This window comes from Phycodurus eques, chromosome 9 (genome assembly GCF_024500275.1).
Source record: "Phycodurus eques isolate BA_2022a chromosome 9, UOR_Pequ_1.1, whole genome shotgun sequence".
NCBI lineage: Eukaryota > Metazoa > Chordata > Actinopteri > Syngnathiformes > Syngnathidae > Phycodurus > Phycodurus eques.
This window is the reverse complement of record NC_084533.1, coordinates 10339288-10362455: the sequence shown is the minus strand read 5'-3', so window position 1 is coordinate 10362455 and position 23168 is coordinate 10339288. Positions and strand designations below refer to the sequence as shown.

At 39.8% G+C, this 23168-nt stretch overlaps 1 protein-coding gene across 5 annotated transcripts in view; it reads right to left on the bottom strand.

Moving 5' to 3' along the window:
• diaph2 (diaphanous-related formin 2) overlaps nucleotides 1-23168 on the bottom strand; it is a 527556-nt gene that overhangs the window by 285544 nt on the left and 218844 nt on the right. For 4 of the 5 annotated variants that reach the window (XM_061686691.1, XM_061686695.1, XM_061686692.1 and 1 more), the window contains 2 exons: nucleotides 14564-14923; nucleotides 11000-11114 (listed from right to left, as the gene is read on the bottom strand). In XM_061686691.1, the coding sequence (XP_061542675.1) occupies nucleotides 11000-11114; nucleotides 14564-14923 (475 nt within the window). Of the gene's footprint in view, nucleotides 1-10999; nucleotides 11115-14563; nucleotides 14924-17801; nucleotides 17865-23168 lie in introns of all 5 variants that reach the window. The other variant, XM_061686696.1, reaches the window with a different exon arrangement.

Genomic DNA, 23168 nt, shown 5'->3' with positions numbered 1-23168 from the left:
TGTGTGAATGTGAGTGTGAATGGTTGTTTGTCAATATACTGTGTGCCATGTCGTTGCCTGGTAACTTGTCCAGAGTGTACAGGAATGCGATAGGCTCCAGGTCACTCACATTTCTATCAAGTAAACATAATTGATGGACAGATGTCAATGATCTGTTCAACAGAAGATCATTATCCAATGTTGTTGGCAAGAACAGTGACAGGTTCTTGTCTTGACAGTCTTGAGGGGCATCATTTGTCATCAGAAAAAAGTAAAGATGGTTTGAAGTGGAAGCACCTGTTTGAAGGACAGTTCTGGTATCCAACGGACATACCTTGCACACACAACCTCTAACCATGTAACAGTGCAATTCAAAATCAAGTGGACTTATGGTTTTACAACAACCGTATTCTACATCTCCACTGTGACTCATTTGACATAACACCCTTGAGCTAAATTGGACTCTCTGACATACTGAAACTGTTTCACAATTCAGGTGTTTCCGGCCCAGACAATTTCCCTCAGTGATGCTGTTGTTAGTTTTGTTCATTTTCAGGGTGACTGTGAATCACAATTTGTAATCACATTGGCCTATCCACCTCACTTAACTCTTTTTTTTTTTTTTTTTTTTTTTTTTTGCGCCTCTGTGATTTACCTTGCCGTGGTTTGAAAAGTCATGATTGTTTATATTCAGGGACCCCATCCTGAATACACTCCAGAATTGATTGCTTATCCGTCCAGCAGGTGACATCACAGTTGTTGTCTTCCCCCAACACTCTTTCTGTCTATCCTTGAGCCCATTTCTCTTGGCAATAAACAATTCGAGAAAAAGGCTCAACGGCAACTCAAACGTAATACCATGGAGCAAGCTCAGCAGGTGACTGGGTTTCTGGCTGTCTATCTGGTAAGGTGTTAGCCACCAGAGGAATAGGGCTTGTGTGCACCTTCTGATAGGTATGTCATAGGTAAAGTCCACATGCAATCCAAATCCAAACCACTTTTACAGAGGTCAACTTTAGACAACTGATAGGCAAAAGTTGATAATTGTGGAAACGGGTGATTTCTCATTTCATAAGCAAGATGATGCTAAAAAAATGGATGGTGGAAACATAATAGTCCGTCTGCTAACTGAACTAAAAGTTGAAGTTGTCATGCTGCAAGTCAGAAATCACATAAAATGTAAGCACTGCATTATGTTTAAATTGGATTAATTTAAAGGTGAGCGACAATTAACCATTGAACTACCCATTGGGGAAACAAATTATTTAAAGATTCTCCATATCACCACAAAAAACAACAAATGATAAACCTAAGCAATAGCTAGCTTGCTTTGCAGTATTATACTCCACAGTCTCCACTTTGTTGCAGCGGTTTGCTTTTTTGCTCCCCTCAGTCTCCCCTCAAATTACATTTTTTGAGCCAACACAGTGGCATGGGCAGCTTAAAACAACACCAGAAAAAGATGACATAGCTAAAACAGTTCATTAAACCGTGTCCAAAGGATCACAAGGGGAGGAAATAAGACTAATGTACAAGGGATATTTATTTTTAAAGAGAGATTCTGATGACTGAATTAGAGTAACAGAAGGGCAGTAAATGTGCATGGGGGGTGCAGACATGGGAGGCTGTCGGCGGCAGGTATCGAAGACAGCTAATATTCAGAGGGCTAAAGTTAAAGTGCAGTCTGAAAGCCAGAATAGCTTTCATCTGAGAGGAGAAGATTAAAATCAGTGGGACATCACAGTAAGGCAATATGAAGCCGGAATTAGAGCAAATCTTTCTCTCTCTCTCTCTCCCTCCCTCACACGCACACACACACAAACACATGCATGCACGCACACACACAGACAGCCTCTGACAATAAAGCAATTACTTGTCATTAATATTTAAGAGTCCAATCCCCATTCATATGTGCTATATAAAAAAAGATGAGCAGACTGAAGAACTGACCGTTGAGATAATCATAGTGGGCCAAACAGAGAGAAATGAACATCAGGCTGTTTTATGTTTTAGTGAGAAAAATGTATCCCGCTTGCACCAGCAATTAATGGCTTCACGTCCAAAATGAGGAAACACTACCATTTGGGATTTTGTTGTTTGCTAAAATGAGATGAAAACCTATCAAGATGGCTTGAAATAACAATGGACTTTTAATCTGGGCTCTGTGATTTACTGGTTGGGGTCTAGGTCTTCAACCATCAAAATCATTAAGCAAAGGGAATCAGGGCTATCCTTCAGCAACATTGGGAGACACTTGACAGGATGAGTATGTGCAAAAATGCCAATTGAGATTGCCTTTGTGGGGAACGGCTGTTAACCAATGAGCTGGATAGAGCGTGGCCATTTCTCTGGAATAGAAGCTGGTCAAGGCCTTAGACGGATATCGTCATGTTACCAGTGCAAGTAGGTGACTAGACTTGTGACTATATTTTCTACAATAGTGCAGTGCAATGGAAAAACACAGAGAGACCATGCATACATTTTCTATCACGCTTATCCACTTTGGGGTTGTGGGTGAGCTGCAGCCTATACCAGCTGACTTTGGACGAGAGACCGGTCTGGACCGGTCCCCAGTCAATTGCAGGGGACATTTAGACAAGCAACTATATTCACACCTATAAATACATATAAACAAACATTCAGGTAATAATTCAATAAAGCATGCATGGTTTGAAGTGTAGGAGGAAACCGGAAACCCACGCAAGCAGGGGAAGAACAAGAAATGCAATTCAACCCTATTGAATTGCATTTCTAAATTAATATAAAAAAATAAAAATATAAAATTCATTTCTAAGACATATTCATACCAGTTTGAATATACCAGGTTTGGGGTAGCCTAAGGCTCTTAGCTAAACTACTTCACATTCAACAAAATAAGCCAAATGATTCTCGTCAAGAGTTTCAACAGGTGAATACAGCTGAAAATCCCCTCTCCGAAGGCAGATACGTTGACACACTACATTCACCATCCTGGGGAACCTCACTCCAGCACATCTCACCATGTACAGTATTTGATGTGCTGTATGTTCCACAATACTGCACAATTTTATTTATTTAATTCAAAATGGTCCTGCAACAAACTTTCATAACTTTTTAAATTTTAATAGCAGCTAGTTTAGGCGGCAAACGAGTTGCGTCTGAACAGGAAAAGTGTTATAAGGTAGGTATAATGACCTTATCATTTCACCAGAGCAGGGGAAGCAGCAGACTATTCTATGGCAACCTGTTTAGGCAACCAAAAAGGGATAAGCGGTAGAAAACCAATGGAAGGATTTTTTTTTCAAATTCATTGAGTTTATTGTTTTTTTTCCCCCCAAGACAAGATAGTATTTATCGTAGGAATGGAATAAAACAAAACAACCAAAAAAGACCCAACAGAGAAGCAGGAGAGGTGAGCCTGAGACTATAGGCTAAACCTCGACACATTCAAATGCAAAAGCTAGGTACAACCCCAATTCCAATGAAGTTGGGACGTTGTGTTAAACATAAATAAAAACAAAATACAATGATTTACAAATCATGTTCAACTTACATTTAACTGAATACACTACAAAGACAAGATATTTAATGTTCAAACTGATAAACTGTATTGTTTTTCGCAAATCATCATTAACTTTGAATTTTATGGCTCCAACACGTTCCAAAAAACCTGGGACAGGTGGCAAAAAAGACTGAGAAAGTTGAGGAATGCTCATCAAACACCTGTTCGGAACATCTCACTAGTGAACAGGCTAATTGGGAACAGGTGGGTGCCATGAGTGGATATAAAAGGAGCTTCCCTGAATTGCTCAGTCAATCACAAGCAAAGATGGGGCGAGGTTCACCTCTTTGTGAACAAGTGTGTGAGAAAATAGACAACAGTTTAAGGACAATGTTCCTCAACGTACAATTGCAAGAAATTTAGGGATTTCATGTCTATTTTTATTTTAAAAATATGTTCTTTTTAGTGTTAGTTAGGTAGTTATGGCTCACAAAAATTGTCACTTTGAATTGTCAAATTGATAACATTTTCAATGACAGTCTGTTTAAGGCAGAAAACTAGTCAGGCTTGAATTAATTGCGCTCTCTATCAGTCACTGCCAAGTAGTGCAATCAATTACTGACGTGAAGATGTAGCAACTTCAAAGCATAACCTTATTCATACCGAATGTTTGCTGACATTTGTTTTTAATGACCAAAAATGAAAAGATTTATTATACCCAACCCTAATAGATGTAAGAGGGTAATTGTCAGAATGTGGGCCATAAACTAAAGAGACATAAACCTGCCAGTTCCCAAGCACAACAATGAATGAACTACATGAGGCTGTCTGAGAACACAGCTGCTTAGTGTCTGGAGAATTTACAGCAACGTGGGAGCGGATTAATGATGTTTGCAAGAAGAATGGAAGAATACAAACAGTCTGGTGGTGGCACAGTGTGGGTGGGGCTTAATGATAAGAAGAAATACCCAAGCACGGCAAGGAAAAGAGAGACAAAGATGTTGTAACCTCTGATGAAGAAATCTGCGACAGCAGCTAAAGATTAGCTTGTTTACACAACCACAATTCATGTCGGGACTCCTGCAAGTCCGGCAAACCAAAGTAAGTATTTCAAACAGGTGACAAGGGATCTGACAAGGACAGTTGTGTCGCCTACATTATGCATCATTGTAGGTAAAGGGAGGAAAGGATGAAATGTACCTCGCAACATCAATGAGACCCCATAACGAAGGCTTAAAAGTCTGATGTCATATATTCATGGCTACAACCATACCGGCATCCCTAAAATCTTGTATGCAATCAATACTCATTATTGTCAAAGATGCATAATGAATACATGAGGCATAATGAGGGGGATTTTAGTTTCAATCCATCACACTGTTATATAAGGAAGCCTTGTCCATCACCAGATGATGTGAGGCACCCAAGGAAACGTTTCGGGCTTGCAAAGTTTACCAGCATCCATCTTATTTCACATTGAAGTGCAAAAGTTCCAGCTGAATGGATTGCCTTTCAAATGCAGCGGGCCATGGCAACACACATTCCATCCTGGATTGAATCTGATTTGATCCAGAGAGCCACACAAAGGCAAAACCCACTGATTGATAAAGCCAGGCCATAGAGGAGGGGGGAAAAGTCAATAAAGAAGTGTATTAAGAAGGAAAGCAATGGTGGTGAGGAAGAAAAAAAGAAGACGAGCGAGAGAAAAGGCGAAAGCAAATAGTAACGGACTCTTTCAATAAGACACGGACCGGTTGTTCTTAAAAGAATATTTCATGTATTGTACACATGTTGAAAAGATGAGAGCGAATAGAGATGAGTGGCTGTGATAATGTACTGTGAGTTGAGGTACACAATTTTTCTATCTCAGAGAATTTGATGGTGTCAAAGATGAAAGAAAAATAGAATAGAATCGATTTCCACACATTACTCATTGAGTAACGTGTGGCTAACTCCACTAAGAGATCACTGTAAGTCTTTAAACCAGAATACAAAAAGGATGTAGAATGAATGGACTTTGTGATACCGTTATATTACATTTTGTATTCTAACAAAGTAACTTGTTAAAAATACATAACATTTAAAGAACACATTCACCTAGCATAGACTCTAGAGGTCAGCTGGGATACAGGACCCAGCTCACCGGTGACCCTAATGAGGATAAGAGTTAAGGAAAGTAGATTAATCTCTCTCTCTCCCTCTCTCGCTCTCTCATATATATATATATATATATATATATATATATATATATATATTTGTACTTTTTCAACCTTTTTTTTTTACCATTAAGTGTTCACTTTATGTCGTAGAGTGATATATTGATTTACTGGCCTGACTTCTGTGCAGACATCTTAGGTTCAATACCCACTCAGCTACGGCCCAAATGTGAGTGTGAATGGTTGTCTGTCGCTATGTGCACTGTACCGTATTTTCACGACCATAAGGCACACTTAAAAGTTTTAAATGTTCTCCAAAATGGACGGTGCGCCTTATAATGTAGCACACCTTATGTGTGCACCGAGTTCCAAAATCTGTAAATGTTGTTGTGTGACTTTGATGAGCGCTCCGCTTGACTGACTGGAAGCATTTCCTGCCGACACGCTGCTTATATAGAGGAAAGGCGGACGTGACTGAGGAAGGCATGCGGACGTTAAAGGGGGAAGGGTGCACGTGAAAGAGGACGCTAAAGGCACGCCCCCGGTAGGTATATAGCGCCGGTATGTGCATCGGTTTGGCTAAGGACCCCCGAAAATGGCACCTCCAAAGAGACACGCTACGAAGCACAGTTTAAACTGCAAGCAATCAGTTACGCGGAGGAACATGGGAATCGAGCAGCCGCGAGAGAATTCAAGATCAACGAATCCATGGTTCGCAAGTGGATGCCTGGGCTAAGGTATCTGCTTTGACTGTTGTCCGAGCTTTCGCGAAAGCCGGCATCATTCCCGAACAGCCCCCCGACAACAGCCCCCCGGCAACGAGACTGACTCCGACAATACAATGACCAGAGGGAACCCGGCATGTTTGATGGAGAACTTGCTCAGCTGTTCATTTCGGATACAGAAGACGAGGACTTTGATGGATTTGTGGATGAGGATTGATCAAAAAATAACGTAACGTATGTGTTAAATATAGAAATAGACCCCGTAACTGAGACTGCGCCTTTTAATGCGGTGCGCCTTATGGTCGCGAAAATACGGTAATTGGATGTCAACTATTCCAGACCTTTCGCCCCAAGTCAGCTAGGGTAGACCCAGGACCTTTTCGCCCCAAGTCAGCTAGGGTAGACCCAGGACAGGGTAAGTGGTAAGGAAAACATTGGACGATAAGTCATTTCAACATGTTAAGATTAATGAGAATCCCACACAGCAATTTTCTCACAAATGATTTTGACATTTGTGTCTATTTTGATGGCATTGCTGAGAAAATAATCATATAATCTGATCATATGCACTCATAAAAAGCGAGAGACAAAAAGTGAAGGGGTATAATGTTGCTTTGTCGTTTTAGAGACTTTGACTCACAATAAGGATGTGAAAATTCAGGATTGCCATTGCGTTCTTTTCTTTCCTTTGTGCTGTAACCCTTAGAAATGTGGCTTTAACAGATGTCTTTTTTTTGCAACATTAACTGAGGGCAGCTCTAGGGAATGCATTTCCACCTGCTTGCCTCATCCTGTGTGATACACAAGAGCACACACTGATACAGCATTAATACCTCCCTTTTTCGTTTAAAAAGAATTTGTTCATTTTGAATTTGAAAAATAGTAAACAACAGAGAATTATTTTTACCAGTGAATCAGCAGAAACATAATGCTTCCAAGAAGCTGAGGTTACAACAGGAGCCTCGTGCGACACGCATTGTGACACATTTTAGGCATTTTCCACACAAACCCACCCTTGCTGGCTCCACCACCTCACGAGTAGGTTGGATATTAAACATTAAACAGCATTTTTCATTCATGAGAAAATCATGTTCTGTTTTAACAATCCAGGCATAAGAGCTGAGGAACGGAAGTTGCTGCAGGGGTAATTGATATGGATCCAGCAAAGGTAACTCGCAGGGGAAACGCTGGATTGTAAATTCTTACCCTACCAGCGGGGATATAGCCTATCTATGGAACTTTTTTTAAGCCCTAAAGAGGAGAAAGGGGATGTTAATAAAGAATTCAAGAGGTCATTCAAAGGGGAATTAAAGTGATGTTTTTTGTGGACCTCCCCATGGTGGGATGCAGTCTTGCAGTTAGAGATTATTACGTCCTCCTTATAATTTTTTCAGTTTGTTAGTTTTCACTAAAATGAAATGAGAAATGAGGCACGGGCCAAGTACCCATTATGAATTTCATCATTTGTAACATTTCCTAATATAGAGTACAATGTTTGTCACAAAAGGGTCCAGGACTGGTGTCGAAAAAGATAAATTGTTTCATTTTTCCTTTTTGTGACCCTCAGTGCAAAAAGTTTGAAAATCTGTTTTAGGAATGTGGAAGGAAGCCGGCGTATCAGAAGAAAACCCTTGCAAGCACGAGGAGAACATGCGAACTCCACACAGGAGGATCTGAGATAAGATTTGAGCCCAGAACATTTCCACTGTCAGGCAAATGTGCTAGCCACTACAGTACCATGATGACACAAACATCTTATATGTTTTCTTTATCTCAAAAACCAATCAAAAATATACTTTTTGGGGTTAAAAAAGCCACAACAATTGGAGATACTGTAAATGCTTTTTGTTGGACAGCATCGACATGTGCCAACAGGGGGTATTCAACCCTTCTGTTCGGTAGGGCAAGCTGCAGGTAAACATGCTGATAGTGTTTCTTGACTGTTGAAGTGAAATGGTTACATTTACATGGCTACTGGCCTGGCATGCACAGCACAATGCTCAGTCACTGTAGATCATTTTGACAACATTTCAAAAATGCAACACCGAAAATGTGTTTCCACGCTTTGTGTTTGCATGGCATATTCTGCTTATAATGCCTATTAATGCGATTGGTTCTTTTGCCATTTGGGGCGTATCAACCACACGCACACCTGAGTTTGGTTAACTGTCTGCACACCTAACCAAAAGGAACTACATTTTCTTGAAATACACACAAATCACACTAAGAGACACATTTTGGGTATAGAGGAGATGATGGGCCTAACTCTGCATGAATGGAGGTCTCCGCTTTCTATTTCAATGATAAGAGGTCCTTGGTTTACGACCACACAAACATATGAGGTTAAAAATGGTGTGCAAGAGAAAATGAATATGTGGTCAGTTATCACTGCACTTTCATTTGTTTATACTTATGTCCTAGAAGGGTTTGTCTTACAAATATTAGTAGGATTTTGTTGTTGTTGATATTGATCTCTTAGAAGTGTTTTTACTCCATATATAATTAAGACTTTACAACAATGATACCTCAGTGATAACCAACAGTTTGGCAGATAGTGAACAACTGAAGACCAGGTTAAGTGTTTGCGTGAAGCTGTTTATTCCCACTCTTAGTTGAAGTTTACTTTAAAACTAACATGAAACTAAGAGAATTACATTTTGTTTATTTAATCATGCAAGTTTGTCTTACGAAAGTCTGCTAGCTTAATGCTAAAAAACAATGCAAAACGTCTTAGATGGGCTAATGAAATTAGCATCGATGTTGGTGGAACTATAAACCTCTAAACAACGTATATTTGAACACGACACATGTAGACAGAGCCTACAACAATACTCACAATCAAATATTATTCATCGTCTGCGAAAACCGCCCGCTAATATATAAGCATGGTGGTCATGTTAAAGTGCACACACTAGAATGAGGAGCACAAATCCCCATTTCATTATGATCGCAAACAAACTTTTTAATGTTTTTTTTTTGTATTGAGGTGTTTTTACTGTATGTTTTTTTTCCATAAAGTACAATATCTTTATAGTATTTCCATTTTTAAATGATCTTTCTTGCACTGTACATTTTCCGTTTTTTTTTTTTATCTTTGATATTAAATGCTTTTAAGTTGTGTTTTATTGTTCTCTTTACTTTTAAATGATTTTAATTATGTAAAGCACATAGAGTTACCTTGTGTGTGAAAACCATCCAATCCATTTTCTGTACCGCTTATCCTCACTACGGTCGTGGGTGGCTGGAGCCTATCCCAGCTGACTTCGGGCGAGATGTGGGGTACACCCTGAAGTGGTTGCCAGCTAATCAATTGCAGAAAACATAGAAACAAACAACCGTTCGCACTCATGTTCACACCTAGAGGAAATTTAGAGTTTTCAATTAACCTACCACGCATGTTTGTGGGATGTGGGAGGAAACCGGAGAACCCGGAGAAAACCCACGCAGGCATGGGGGAACATGCAAACTCCACACAGGCGAGGGCGGCAAACTCCACACAGGCGATATGCACAAATGTGGCTTTTGTCACCACCCTAGGAACGTAACTCCGTCATAAACCCTTTGCAACTAAAACAAACTGCAACCATGTGAGAGGTAAGTCCAAAAAAGATATCTACAGTTAAACATTCAAGTGTCAATTTAAGAAATAAGGTTTCTGGCAGATAACCTTAGATGAAATGTGACTGGTGGCCCTGTACCTGCCACTTTATTAAACCTCGCTACAGCCTCCTCACTTTTCATCTGTATTATGTCAAGAAATCCCCCTGCAGGTATCGAGGCAAAATTTCGATTCATTTCACAGATATATAGAAAAAAAGACTGATCAATTTAGTTTGAAAACACGGAGGCTGTAAGAAAGCTGTTGGTGTCCAAACCGATGTTGGGTGTTTGTCTAATGGTTGAACGATGGGTATACTTATGTCTACATAGCATAACAGAGCTCACTTTTTTGACTGGTCAGCACTTGACAGGGCTTGAACTTCTCCCTCTACTGCTGTTTGAATTAGTGGGGCAAAATACACTCAAACACACAGACACACGGACGCACATATAAACACACTGTCAAAAGGGGGCTTATCACACACCACATCACCATGAGGGTAAAGTGCTTCCATATACACAATTCCATACATAAACAAAGCCTCCCTGTACAGTGCTTGAGTTATATTCATCAGCAAGTTAGGAAATGTTGGTGAAACAAATTGGCCAGGACAAGAAAAGTCCCAGAGGAAAAAAAAAAAAAAGAAAAAAAAAACACAAAAAATTATTAATGAATGTACTGTAGGAGTGGTTTGGTAGATCGGAAAAGGCGAGAAACACATCCAGCAAAATACTGGACAAACGTATCCCTTTGGTGCGCCCACACAAAATGCTGATTGGAAAAACGCAAGTCTAGTCTCGGCTACAAAGACCAAATTCAACATGCAGTCGCATTGCGATAAAAATTCCATTAACATATAGCAGGAGCACTGCTATCATGAACAGCCACAAAGCTGAGAATTAAAGGCAATCTGCCACTGTTTAATATTTTAGGGAAAGAAAGTGTCACAAGAGTGTGTGAGGACAATAATGAAGCAAGGAGGGACGTGTGTGTCTCTGTGTTTGTGTGTTAGTGGGGGAGGAGGGGACAAAGATGAGAGGGCGCCCTCATTTCTTACCTTTGCTCTGTGACGAGAAACAGTGAGAGAGCTGAGCAAACAGGTCAGGATTCTCAAACTTCTCTTCTTTCACTTTGATCCAGATGCAATTCTCCGCCATTTCCTGCGGCACTATCTGCAGTAACACAAGGATTCCATTATCAATCCAATCAGAGAGCGCAAAAAGTGCCACTCAAAAAAGTCTCAGTTGATATTTTGTGTTTTCTATGTGCGCACACACGGACACACATCCTTGTTTTTGACTTCTTAGGCTGGATTTACACGGCAGTTTCAAGTTCCCAATGCCCATTGAATGTCAATATTTGATTTGCTTGACTGTCTATTTAAATTTAAAGTGTACACGTGATGACACATATCCGATGTGACTCTGCTTACAGAGACGGAACGCAAGAAACAACAAGCATGCTCAGAAGCTCAAATTGAAATGGAATAACTCTAGTGTTAACAACGGGCAGGAATAACACGCAAGTACAGTATCCCCCGCAGTCAAGCGCAGGGCACATATCCGATTCTGTGTATTTCTGTTTTTTTAATTTATTATTTATTGATGTTTGTTTTTTTTAATGCTGCTACATGTAAAGCATATCAAAATCATGCCACTTGACATATGAATTGTGTCACTTGGATCATGCGGTGTTAATCCACCCTTAGTACCGGTGTAGGAAACAAACAAACAAAAAAGAATACAACTGTCTCCATTGTTGTGTTATGTGTCTGATAGCGTAAGACTTGTGTTGGGATTCATTGAAGGCATTATGTGTAATAATGCAAAACATGACCATGATCTAATAAAACAGCTACCACAAGATAGGCATGTATAGCTAGATCTTTTATTTTACTAATAGAAATAGCTGAAGTACATTTTGGGTACTGTAATTTTAAGTTAAAACAAGAAAATGTTGAATTGAACCTTGCCCTTTTGTTAAATACATTATGAGAAGTAAATGTGTAATCCTTCGGAATGCCTTTATCAAAAATAAGGAAAATAATTAAAACTTGTAGATATAGATACAAGCAAATAGGAATTGTTAAGATTCTGTATATGAGGTAGACATCTCACCTCATAGACTCACAGGTACCTCAAAACTAATGCTTTCGCACTAATAACAAGCAATATGTCTTGAAATGATGTATCCTTTTGTTGAAATATGTTCCTAAATAAAGAGTAAAACAAGAACAATAAGTCAATATCATACCAGAACAAAAACAAGCACACTGCCCTTGTTTCAAGGTATTTTATCTTGCTGATGTTTATGTTTTTGCACTGTATGTGGTTCTGATATTTTTACCCCGAGGTTGCATATCACTATGGAACTATTCTTGAAATATGATGTTAAAATATTGATAGAAATTGAGGGTTGTGAGAAAAACAAAAAATGCCTAAAATGCGGTAACTTTACTACTGTTAAATGTCTTACAGATATATAGGGGTTTAAGCAATCTATAATGTAAAAATGATTTAATTTATATGTGTCTTTATGGCATCTGTAAAACCTCGCAGCACTACAAATGACTGTTGAGTTTAAGCATGACTCTCTTCTATTATACTCCTAATTATTTCATCCATTCCTTTAGTCACATCAATTTGCCGTAATTATTAGTACATGACTCTGCTTGTATCGACTTTATATATAACTTAAACGCATTAACTGTGTGTCACACAGTTCTGCTTCTATCCGAAATGTAATTGTGGCTTTAATAGACTTGCCGTTTATTTTCCCTCCACTTGTGACTGGTAAAGCAGTGCCACCACATCGCCACAAAGTGAGAGGCATACTGATATTGTGAATTGAGAAAAATATGTACTATTAAACCTATTTCTGATGTCAGTCAGTGGCTATATCACTTTAACTACTGTATCTACTAATTGTCCATACTATACTATACATGGAGCTATGGTTTAGTGATTGCTGAAAACTTACTTTCCAAAGTCCTTTGATTTCTTCTGTGTCAGGACATACTGTGGCTACAATTGTTATGAAAAATAACAACTTTATACAACTAATTCCCATTTGCCACCGGCACACGTGCACTTCCAATCTACAAAGACAGGAGACTGTTTTGCCTGTCAAAACAATAGATTGTTTGTCCTCGGGTGCTTATGAATTTTATTTGCATTACCAAACCATTCTTCCTACAAAGCAAAGCTATTTTTCAACGCACGCTATAACTACTTCTAAACATAGACTAATCACAATGACAAGACTAATCACGGTGACATCATCATATAAATTAAACATTTATACATAAGGAAGACTTACAGGTACAGTACCTGAGAATGAAAAATTGCAAATTTTATATTTCTGAGATCATAAATAACTATCCTCTTATTAGTTTAGGTATAAGAATCCTCCATACATTTGCATTCATGTTTTTTTCAAAAAGGTCAACTGAAATCTAACATAATCTGAAGAAATGTGTCACTGGCCTAAAGTTAAAAATGTAGAGGTAGCTTCAGAAGAAGTTACAATGGCACAGTGTAGTCAAAAAGAACTACATTAAATTAACAAAACATTTAAAAAAAAAAAAAGAAAAAAAAAAATCCTCTGAAATGGTAATTCTAATAAAATGGCACACTAATGTAATTCAGTGTTGATTCAATTATGCTCAAAACGTGGACTTCTAAGGGCATTTGAGGAGAGGGGATTGTTTACTTTTGGATCCTTGGGACTGCTTATTGGGTGTTGACTTGACGAGAGGCTTCAGAATAGATCTCCTTTTTTGGTATGTCAGGTTTAATTCAGTTAGATGACGAAATCAGTCATATCATCTTTGTACAGTGGAACCTTGCAGGTTGACCACAATCTGCTCAGATTCAGACGCACTGTACAATCTCTGATTTGTTAACATTATGACATCAGGAATAGGAATAGCCTTCCATGACTGCACAGTCAAAGTTTTAAGTGACATTTTAACATTGACAACTGTAACGGGAAAAAAAATATATAATGTTAACTGTGCTATAGTAAAAATAAAATAAAATGATGGCGTTGACTTCACCAAATCCACTTTGTTTTTTTTAAACATTCATCATTCAAATATAAAAAATAAGGTATCTTTGTGGGTGGCACGGTGGATTTTATGCCCCATGTATGTGATTCCACAGCATCTTTATTTTGTTTTGAAGGACAAAGTTGGATTCTTCGGAAGATGTAGTTGATGTAAATTCCCTAGTATTGCTGTGTTTTATGCTTGCATTGCTCAGACAAGGTTCTTGTTGGGCAGCTAAGGAGTCTTTGGAAAGACATTTTGTGATTGTGTGTGGTAGTTATTGTTTTCTTTTATCATTGAAGCATGTCTATGTTTGCGATTAAGATATAAAAAATAAATATCCCAGGCAGTACAATGCAGACAGAGCGTGTCATTCCCTATGATTGCTGTGTTTTTGTGCATGCATTGTTTGGTGCATGTATTTTTTTCTTTTCAGGCACTTTCCTGGGCAGCTATTGGGTCCTCAGAAAGACATGTTGAGTTTATTGGAATAATTTGTTTAAGCCGATCAAATAAGGTTCCCTGTGATACAACTCCATGATTTGAGGTGCAGTGAATATAGACTCAGCATACCTTGTTCCAGTTGACTCTCTTCATCACCGTCTCAGGCTTGTAAACGTTCTTGGGCTGAAGTCCGTATGGGAGTTTGAGGACAGGAAGTGAAGGAGGTGGTGGAGGTCCACCCGGGCCCCCAAAGAAAGGTGGAGGTGGCGGGGGCCCGCACCCGGGCGGTGGCGGAGGAGGGGGAGGACCCCCGCCCGGAGGAGGAGGAGGAGGCGGCGGAGGCGGTGGAGCGGCAGCATGGCCGGGCAGGGGAGGGGGTGGCGGTGGAGGACAGCCGCCCGGCAGAGGCGGTGGAGGAGGGGGCGCTGCGGCACCTCCCGGTTGTGGCGGCGGAGGTGGCGCTCCAGGCACAGCTGTACCAGCTGCAATCTGCAAGAAGGCATAGATGTCGTTTTTTTTTTCTTTGCTTTAATCAAGATTCCAAATATGTTTCCGTAACCTGTTCAGCGGCTTTATTGTGTTGCCAAAACGATTTAAAGACTTCCATCTTTATTCGCTTTGGAGAAGGAAAAAAAAAATACAAAAGAAAATTGCTTTCGTTCTGCTTTGCAGCTTCAAAATGTACAACTACTGAACCTCACGACCGCAGCTGAGACTGAGAAGAGGTAACACAGTCCCTAAGCATGTCGCCACTGTCACTTTCACCACATAAACACTGCACTAAAACTATGCAAATATGGCAATTATGGACACCAGACATGGAGACGGTGTGAGCTTCTTAGCTTATTAGCCCTGTGCATTGTCCAAACCAATTTTCCCTTATGAACATCCTCCAAAGTCACTTGATTACATTTGCCTAGAATGTGATTGGCATCTTTTTTTAAATATGTTCTGATTCATTATGAATGTTTATTAGGGCTAAAAAGAGAGCTCCTATCAGTGACAATACACATTTGATGATTACGTGTCTGTCAATCTCAAACCCTCTGTGGCCCATTTCCTCTTTCAGTGCTAATCCTGTATCAGTAAATGGAAGGAAATTAACTGCTAAATCAAGAGCGTGCTTGGTTTCCATATTGATGGTGGGCTCATATGAAAGCATTCTGAGTCATACTGTAGACTCAATGAGGAGGTCAGTGTGGCAGGTAATTAACTCTGAAGACTATGTGATTAAGTCCTATGTCCCAATCTCATCTCTGATAGTAAATTTAATTGTAACGTGATTACTTATGAAAATTGCACTCAACAAGCAGGAAATGTGAGTGGGTAAAAACATTACAGCTGTTCGATTGATGTTTATCGACAACAGTACAATACTCATACGTGCGAAAACAGGGTTTTCGACGGTCCTGTCAAACGAGTTTACAAACAGGGCGTGGCGAAGCAATATGTCATCATGACGCAAAATAATTCAAGCTTAGCTTTTGCTCTTTCTTTTTTTTATTATTTGAATGTTTTATATTCATGGCCTAGAAGTCTTTGCGTTACACACACTACTGCAATTATGATTGAATTGCTTCAATAACGTAGGTTAGTGATAAAACTATGGCGCGTTTGACTTTTTGGCTGAGGTCATCGCCAAAGGAATGGAACTCCGCCAAAAAGCGTGGACACCTTATTCAAAACGTATAGTAGTTTCATCAGTGTTTCTGACAAGATGTCCATACTGGCTCATTCAACAGGTTAGTTTACAAGACAACAACCTTGTCACAAATAAATGTTCCTCGCAAAAAAAAAACACTATGCATGTCCGGCAAGTCGTTAGCTATATCACTTTCCCCAAATCGTCTTTTGAATACCTCTTGTCACCGTATATGTGTTTTTTGTCAATAATGACTTGTGACTGACTGTGTTGAACATATGCAACTCACAAAACGTTTGGGAAATTCTGTGACATTTCAGGATGAATCAAAATGCACTGTAACCCATGAGCTTAATTGTATATTCTCTGAAATTATGAATGCACATTTCCAACATTTTTTTCCCCATTACTTCTTCCACAAAGCGCTGTTCTCCAACAAGTATCTTAACCACAACATTAACAACGGGTGTTTGATTCATGAACATTTGCCAAAGATGTCCACTTTTATGCCTTTCTTATACTGTTTTAGTTTCTCTGCATCTCTGCTCAGTGGCCACTCTCCTCTGACAACATCCTGTTTGAAGCCTTTCTATGGCGAGTCGATTGTTAGGTGTCGTCTCAGTCTCATGATGTCAAAAAATTAACAGCATGTTGAAGTATATTTCGTCATAGTATTTTCGTCATTATGTTGTTATACTAGAGTGGCTCCATTTACCGGAGACAAATTCCTTGGGTGTCTTGCAATCTTACTTGGCCAGTAAACCTGATTCTGATTCTGAAGAGGACTGTTTGAAGACCAATTTTAATTGAGCGAGGAAAATCTGGCGTCAATTCATGGATTAAACACTTGTTGTGAAGTTTGCAGTTCAGGTAATTGTTAAGAGAACAAGTTGTGCCAGAACAACTGAAACAGAACATGAGGTCCATCCTGAAATTTCCTACGACAGCTGAATTTAAACTTATTGTGAATAGGAAAGCAGCATAGTGTGTAGCTGATGTGCACATTATGATCAAATTGCAAAAACAACATGAGCCCACATGAATGGATAAAAATCTCTCTCAAAAAGATGCCTCCCTTTCCTTTTCCTTCGCAGTTGTAATTACCTTGTTCATAGATGCTGTTGTTCTGGAACAGGCTACAGAGTTACAGAACTTGCTGAGACTATTTTAACTATGTTGCTAGCCTAAAAAGCCTCTCAGATGAATTCTCGCCACATGGTGTAAACAAATTTCCTCTAGTTTTAAAAATTATCTTGTGTTATGCAGTGACAGCGTCTTCAACGTCAACTAGCACTCCAATAGATGTGATCGCCCCACAATGTTGTGTGTGTCTAGTTTTATGTTCTGGGAAGTTACACACTGTAGTTCTGCCCAGTGGGCCTCACTTCTTGCCACTTCTCTGCATTTCTCCATGACAGTCCTTTTTATTTATTTTGCTTTAGAATGGTCTTTCACTTGACATAAATTGTAACATACCGGAAACACTGTTTAATCTTATTCCAAATTAACCTATTCATGTATGTTTGTCTGTTATATGACACAATTTCATATTCCTTTAGTTTATTGCTAAAAGCAACTTTAGATGTACAAAATGGGCCCAGGACAAGTGAAGACGAGGGTAATCAACAAGTGTTTCTCTAACATATGATTTAAAAAATAAACACATCAAAGCTCGGATGTATTCACTGGCGTTTAAAGGGCCACACATGCAGTGAGGACACCCACCTTGGCTTCAGATTCCCTGATGAGTCTCTGAGCCTCTTTGAACTTGTCACTTTCAATAGTTAACTGCAGATGGCAAACACGCACACACACACACCAGGCACAGGACACACGTGAGATAGCAAACAGAGGCACAAATGGAAAGGAGGGTCAGAAAGACAGTGAAGAAGACTAGTATGCTACACACTGTAGGACACATACAGTTCAGTACACAAAGCAGACTTGCATTAAAGTTGAAAGCATGGTCAAAGAGGGAGCGGCTTATCCAAATCCAGCGCATCACACATCCCCATTTTCCCTCAGTGAGCTTGTTTGATATAAGAGCTAGACTGTATCATGTCCTTATGTCTTAAAACAAGATGTAATACACCGTGTCATCTCCGGTATCTTCAAAGGAAAATCAGCATGAAAAAGCAGAGTTAAGGTACATGTACGCATCTTCAAAACACTTCTTCCATTTGCTTTTTTGTTCTCTTTTTGTCATTGTGAAATACATTCAATGTTCTTAGATGTGTGACAGCCATTTCTATGTGAATTATCTTGTTTGAAGATGTACTCCTGAGACAATGTGTTGTTTACAGCAGAGGTCCCCAACCACTGATGTGTGTGGTCTGCGGAAGATTCACTACCATAAGAATGTCTTTAGTTATTGTGTCATTTAGGCTATGTTCACATTGCAGGTCACTTCGGATTTGGTTGCCCAATGTGATGTGTATCAGATTTTTCCATGTCAATATGAACAGAACAATACAGATTTATTTTATTTTTTTTTTATCTGACCAAGGCCTCTTTCGTATATGGATGTGAAGCGGATGTGTATCCGATCCAAGTGTTGGACGAGTAGCTCACGCTCACCCGACCTGTACGTCATCAAAGACAACAAACGACAAAATTCCATCCATCCATTTTCTGAGCCGCTTCTCCTCACTACGGTCGCGGGCGTGCTGGAGCCAATCCCAGCGATCATCGGGCAGGAGGTGGGGTACACCCTGAACTGGTTGCCAGCCAATCGCAGGGCACATACAAACAAACAACCATTTGCACTCACATTCACACCTACGGGCAATTTAGAGTTGTCAATCAACCTATCATGCATGTTTTTGGGATCTGGGAGGAAACCGGAGTGCCCGGAGAAAACCCACGCAGGCACGGGGAGAACATGCAAACTCCACACAGGCGTGGCCGGGGATTGAACCCCGGACCTCAGAACGGTGAGGCAGACGCAAAATTGTTCAATAAAAATGTGTCAGGACTGAGCCGTGGCCCAATGGTTAAGATCATCCCCTGCCATCGTGGGGGACCTAGGTTCAAGACCCCGACCGGACCATCCGCCAACATCTCCCAGACTCATAGCTGTGGTGTCTTTGAGCAAGACACCGAAAATCCCCAAACTGCTCCCCAGGCGCTTAAGCTGCTCCAGTGCGCTCCACTAACTAGTGTGTGTGTTCACTGTGATGGATAAAATGGAGACAACAAATTTCGTGTGCATGCATGTTCATGACAATAAAGATGATTCTTCTTCTATACACGGGGCCATATTTACTTCTGTAAACAGCCTCGTGTTTGTGCGCATGCGCAACATAATGTGTTTTGTGCGCATGCATGTCACTTTGTAGACGCATTTCCAGTCAGAGTAGAGGTCACATTTGTTTTTGTAATGTGAATGACTATAGGATTGGATCTAACAACAAATCTGAATTGGGCAACATGCCCTGCAGTCAGTGTGAATGTAGTTTTTGATAAATCTGCAAACTATGATACAAAGTATTTTAAAAAAAATGGCTTCAATCAATGTGTAAGTTCCCATAAAAGTACATCAGGGACTTTGAACAAAAATAAAGCCACATGGATAAGGCCACTCCAATGGGGCGATGTATTAAATTGTCGTCGGGACAGCTACAAAAATCAACACAACAGGGTGGGAGAAGTGAGTGTCAGGTGTTAAACTTCACACCTCAATTATTTTAATTGGCCACTCCATGTCAGTTTGGTTCACATAGAACAGCGAAACAGTAAAAACACAGGTTAAAAATGACAGCGATTTCTCAAAATAACCAGATCAGAGCTGAAACAAAAGATAGAGCAATGAGCAGTCTTAGCTTTTCACACACAACCCAGCGAAGGAGTGATATTACCGCAAAGGCTTTCACACAGCTAATTTAATAATGTCACATTTAGAGTCTGGTGTGACGTATAAAACAATTGTCTGACAGTTAAAACTGCTTTTGACACAAAACCAGGAAGGGAGAATTGAGAGTGAAACTTCACATCACCATTTTGGCATTCCCTTTTACACAGGCACCATCCTACCTTTGCCACGACTCTTAGAATACCTCCAAAATCAGGACAATTGCGAGTCATTCGTTCATTCCTCAATTCTGTGTCGGCATCAGTGTCTGGCACTATGACAGTTCCTTTTTAACAGGTGCTGTCCAACATCTGCTAGGGTTCTGGTATTACTTCTACTAACCAATTAGCTAAGGCGGTATATTAATAGGTTGCCTTGATACACCCAGTCAGTGCTGTTTATATAAAACATTGAATAAAAGCAGATAAATCCCGGCATTACAAGGCAGTGTTAAAGGGGGCCACTGAGAATGGCATCTACAGTAACAGAGACACAGGTCGTTTACGCAAAGGACTGCTACGATCTAAATATTTTAGGTGCTGTAAATCTTTGTTGGACAACTTAAAATTAAAAAAACAAATTTTAATTCTACAAGATTACACTATGTTTGGTAAAGGCCAACACTGGAACTCAAGAGATTCATTTAAAGGGAAATGTTTGGGATATTGCACCATACATATTTTATTCTGGTGTGGTTTTTACCTGATGCCTCAGTTTAGTTGGATAGCATCATGATTGTGTAAAAAAAAGTAAATCAAGTTCTAGCTTGAGTGGGCAGAATACTGGGGGAAGTGGTCCACCACTGTAGACCGCCAGCTCCTCCCGGGGGCCGATTGAGGTCAGCTACAAGTCTGTCAGCTTGTTAAAAGCTATTAATGGGATGGCACAGAGTTCTGCTGCGTACCACTGCACTGCTACATTATTCATGACATCTCCAGCCCAAATTGCAGTGAATAGCTTCCTTCTCCTACACTGCGAGTAAAAAGCTTGGGGGAGGGCGGATGATTCCCCACTTGTTGTGATTCCCATGTCCCTTTGTTGATGTTTGCAGGCAGAGGCACAAACTTCACTCAATTAGGGGATGATCTAAAAGGCACATAAAACAGGCTGCTTGTTACAATGCCAAAGTTCCTGGTAGACCGATGCTCATTAAATGTGTCTGGTTGTGACAAACAAGGTGAGTACAAGTGACTCGGGCATGCATGAGTTTGAATATCTGACAGGCTATCTCTGGATGAAAAGTTAGGGTTAGTCTCCAGTTCATTCTTTAAAAAAAAAAAAAAAAAAAAAAAAAGACAAAACAACCTGCTTGTGATGGCTTTGATGGAAAGAGCCGAACGCATGATTTAAATGGTCTGCGCTTGCATCGTCAATGGCTTTTGAGGTGCCGTGTTTGTGCGGTTGAGATGGCAAAAGACACTCAAAATGAACAGCGAGGTTGTTGGTATGTTCACTGTTTGAGACATGATTTGAGCGGTACACACATGGCTAACTCGCAGAAGATAAAAAACGCCACTTGGTTAGCTGTTACTGTCGTTGCGAAATTAAAACACACGTCCAAACAAACATCTATTTATGGGCCCTTAGGGAGACTTTCCATAACTTTGATTCCATCCTTTGTTGTACCTCACCTCTTGTCCAAAGTCAGCTGAGATAGGCTCCAGCTCAGGCAAATAGATAGATGAAACAATATCCAACAATTAAAACTGTTTATAATTTTAATTACTTTAGATTAAAGTGTGATATCCTATTTGTAACTCATCTTTCCTATCATGTCCACATGTACCAATCTCTTTATTTCCTACATTTGCTATTGGTTTCAGGTAGCCTTTTCCCTTAAATGTGACACATTTTTGTGAAAATGTCTTCGGGTTGGGTTGTTGTCACAAAAACGGTGGCACCTCTGTTTAGAAAATACATCATTCAGAGACTGTTCGTCAACAGAAGCAAATTTTGACATTAAAACGAATTTAAATCGAATGAATCAATTCTAGCCCCAGTATCAATTTATATTTACATTGTTATCAAGGGCTATTGCAGCTTTATTTTTAAAAGTAGTACACAGCTGATGCACCAGTGTGCATGATGTCAAGTGAAAGCCTCCTCTCCCCCAGTGGAACCTATTCCTCAGCTATTTGCTGAAAAACTCAACTATTTGCATTTTTGTATTCTTCTGTAACACCCTAAGATACCACAAGATGGTGGCAAAGCCCAGGCTACATTAGAAAGCAGCAATTGGTGTGAAGGGAGTCTGTAGAAATGATACATCTTGACTTGAGAGACAGGCTTTGTGTGTAAGGGAGAAGCTATGTTTAGCCTAGGCTGTTAGTGCAGGTTATGGAGAGTCATGATTGCGGACGCACACTTCTGGTAAATTTGATCGAAATCAAATCATCTGTCAGCCATTTTTGTAAGGGTTATGTTGTAAAATGACTTTGAAATTATGTTAAACTGTTTTGGGATTGTAGTTCGTGGTATATATATGGTTGAACTATTTGGGATTGTAGTTTTTTTTTGGGTGTATATATAAGGTTTAACTATTAAAATGGGCAAATCTAACATGTTTAGGCGACGTTTCCACTACTTGCCTTTTACAGCTTTTTGCAGCTCAATCCCTATCCCCCGCAACGTACCACGCAAATTGCTCGCAAAACTGAATATATAGTCAAGTATTCAAAGATACATTCACTGTGTTCTGTAAAACAGGATTCCCCACAAGGGTTTTAATTTCACCGGTTGCAAATGTGCAGCTCCCCAGAAGCAGATGTAATATCTTTCTAAGGGAGCAGTCATACAAGGAAGGAAGAAAGGCCTTGACTCCTGGGGCTTATGTGTGCCGCAATTCTTGTTAATGCACCACAGTTTTTTCTGCCTTCAAAAGACAGACCTGCCTTTGTAATGGAATATGCCATTTAAAACAAAAAAGGAAAAGAGCAGAAGCTTTAGATTGTGATGATGTCATTAAAAGAGGTGAGCAATAATCAGGAAGTGAGAGAGTGGTGAGCCAGTTATTGTGTGAAGGTTCCGTGAGTGTGCAGCCATGCTTTAATCTTTCAATATTGGCTTACGTTAAATTCCATTACTGCTCTTTCCTCTCAAGACACTGCTAAAATGTTTGCAATTGGGTTATAATGGGAAAGTAGTGTTCTGTGCTCAGAATTGAAGGTTTTGCCAAGGAAGAAATGTTTTCAAAGACTGTAAAAAAGAAATGCAATCCACCTTTAAGATAATAGAATTACATA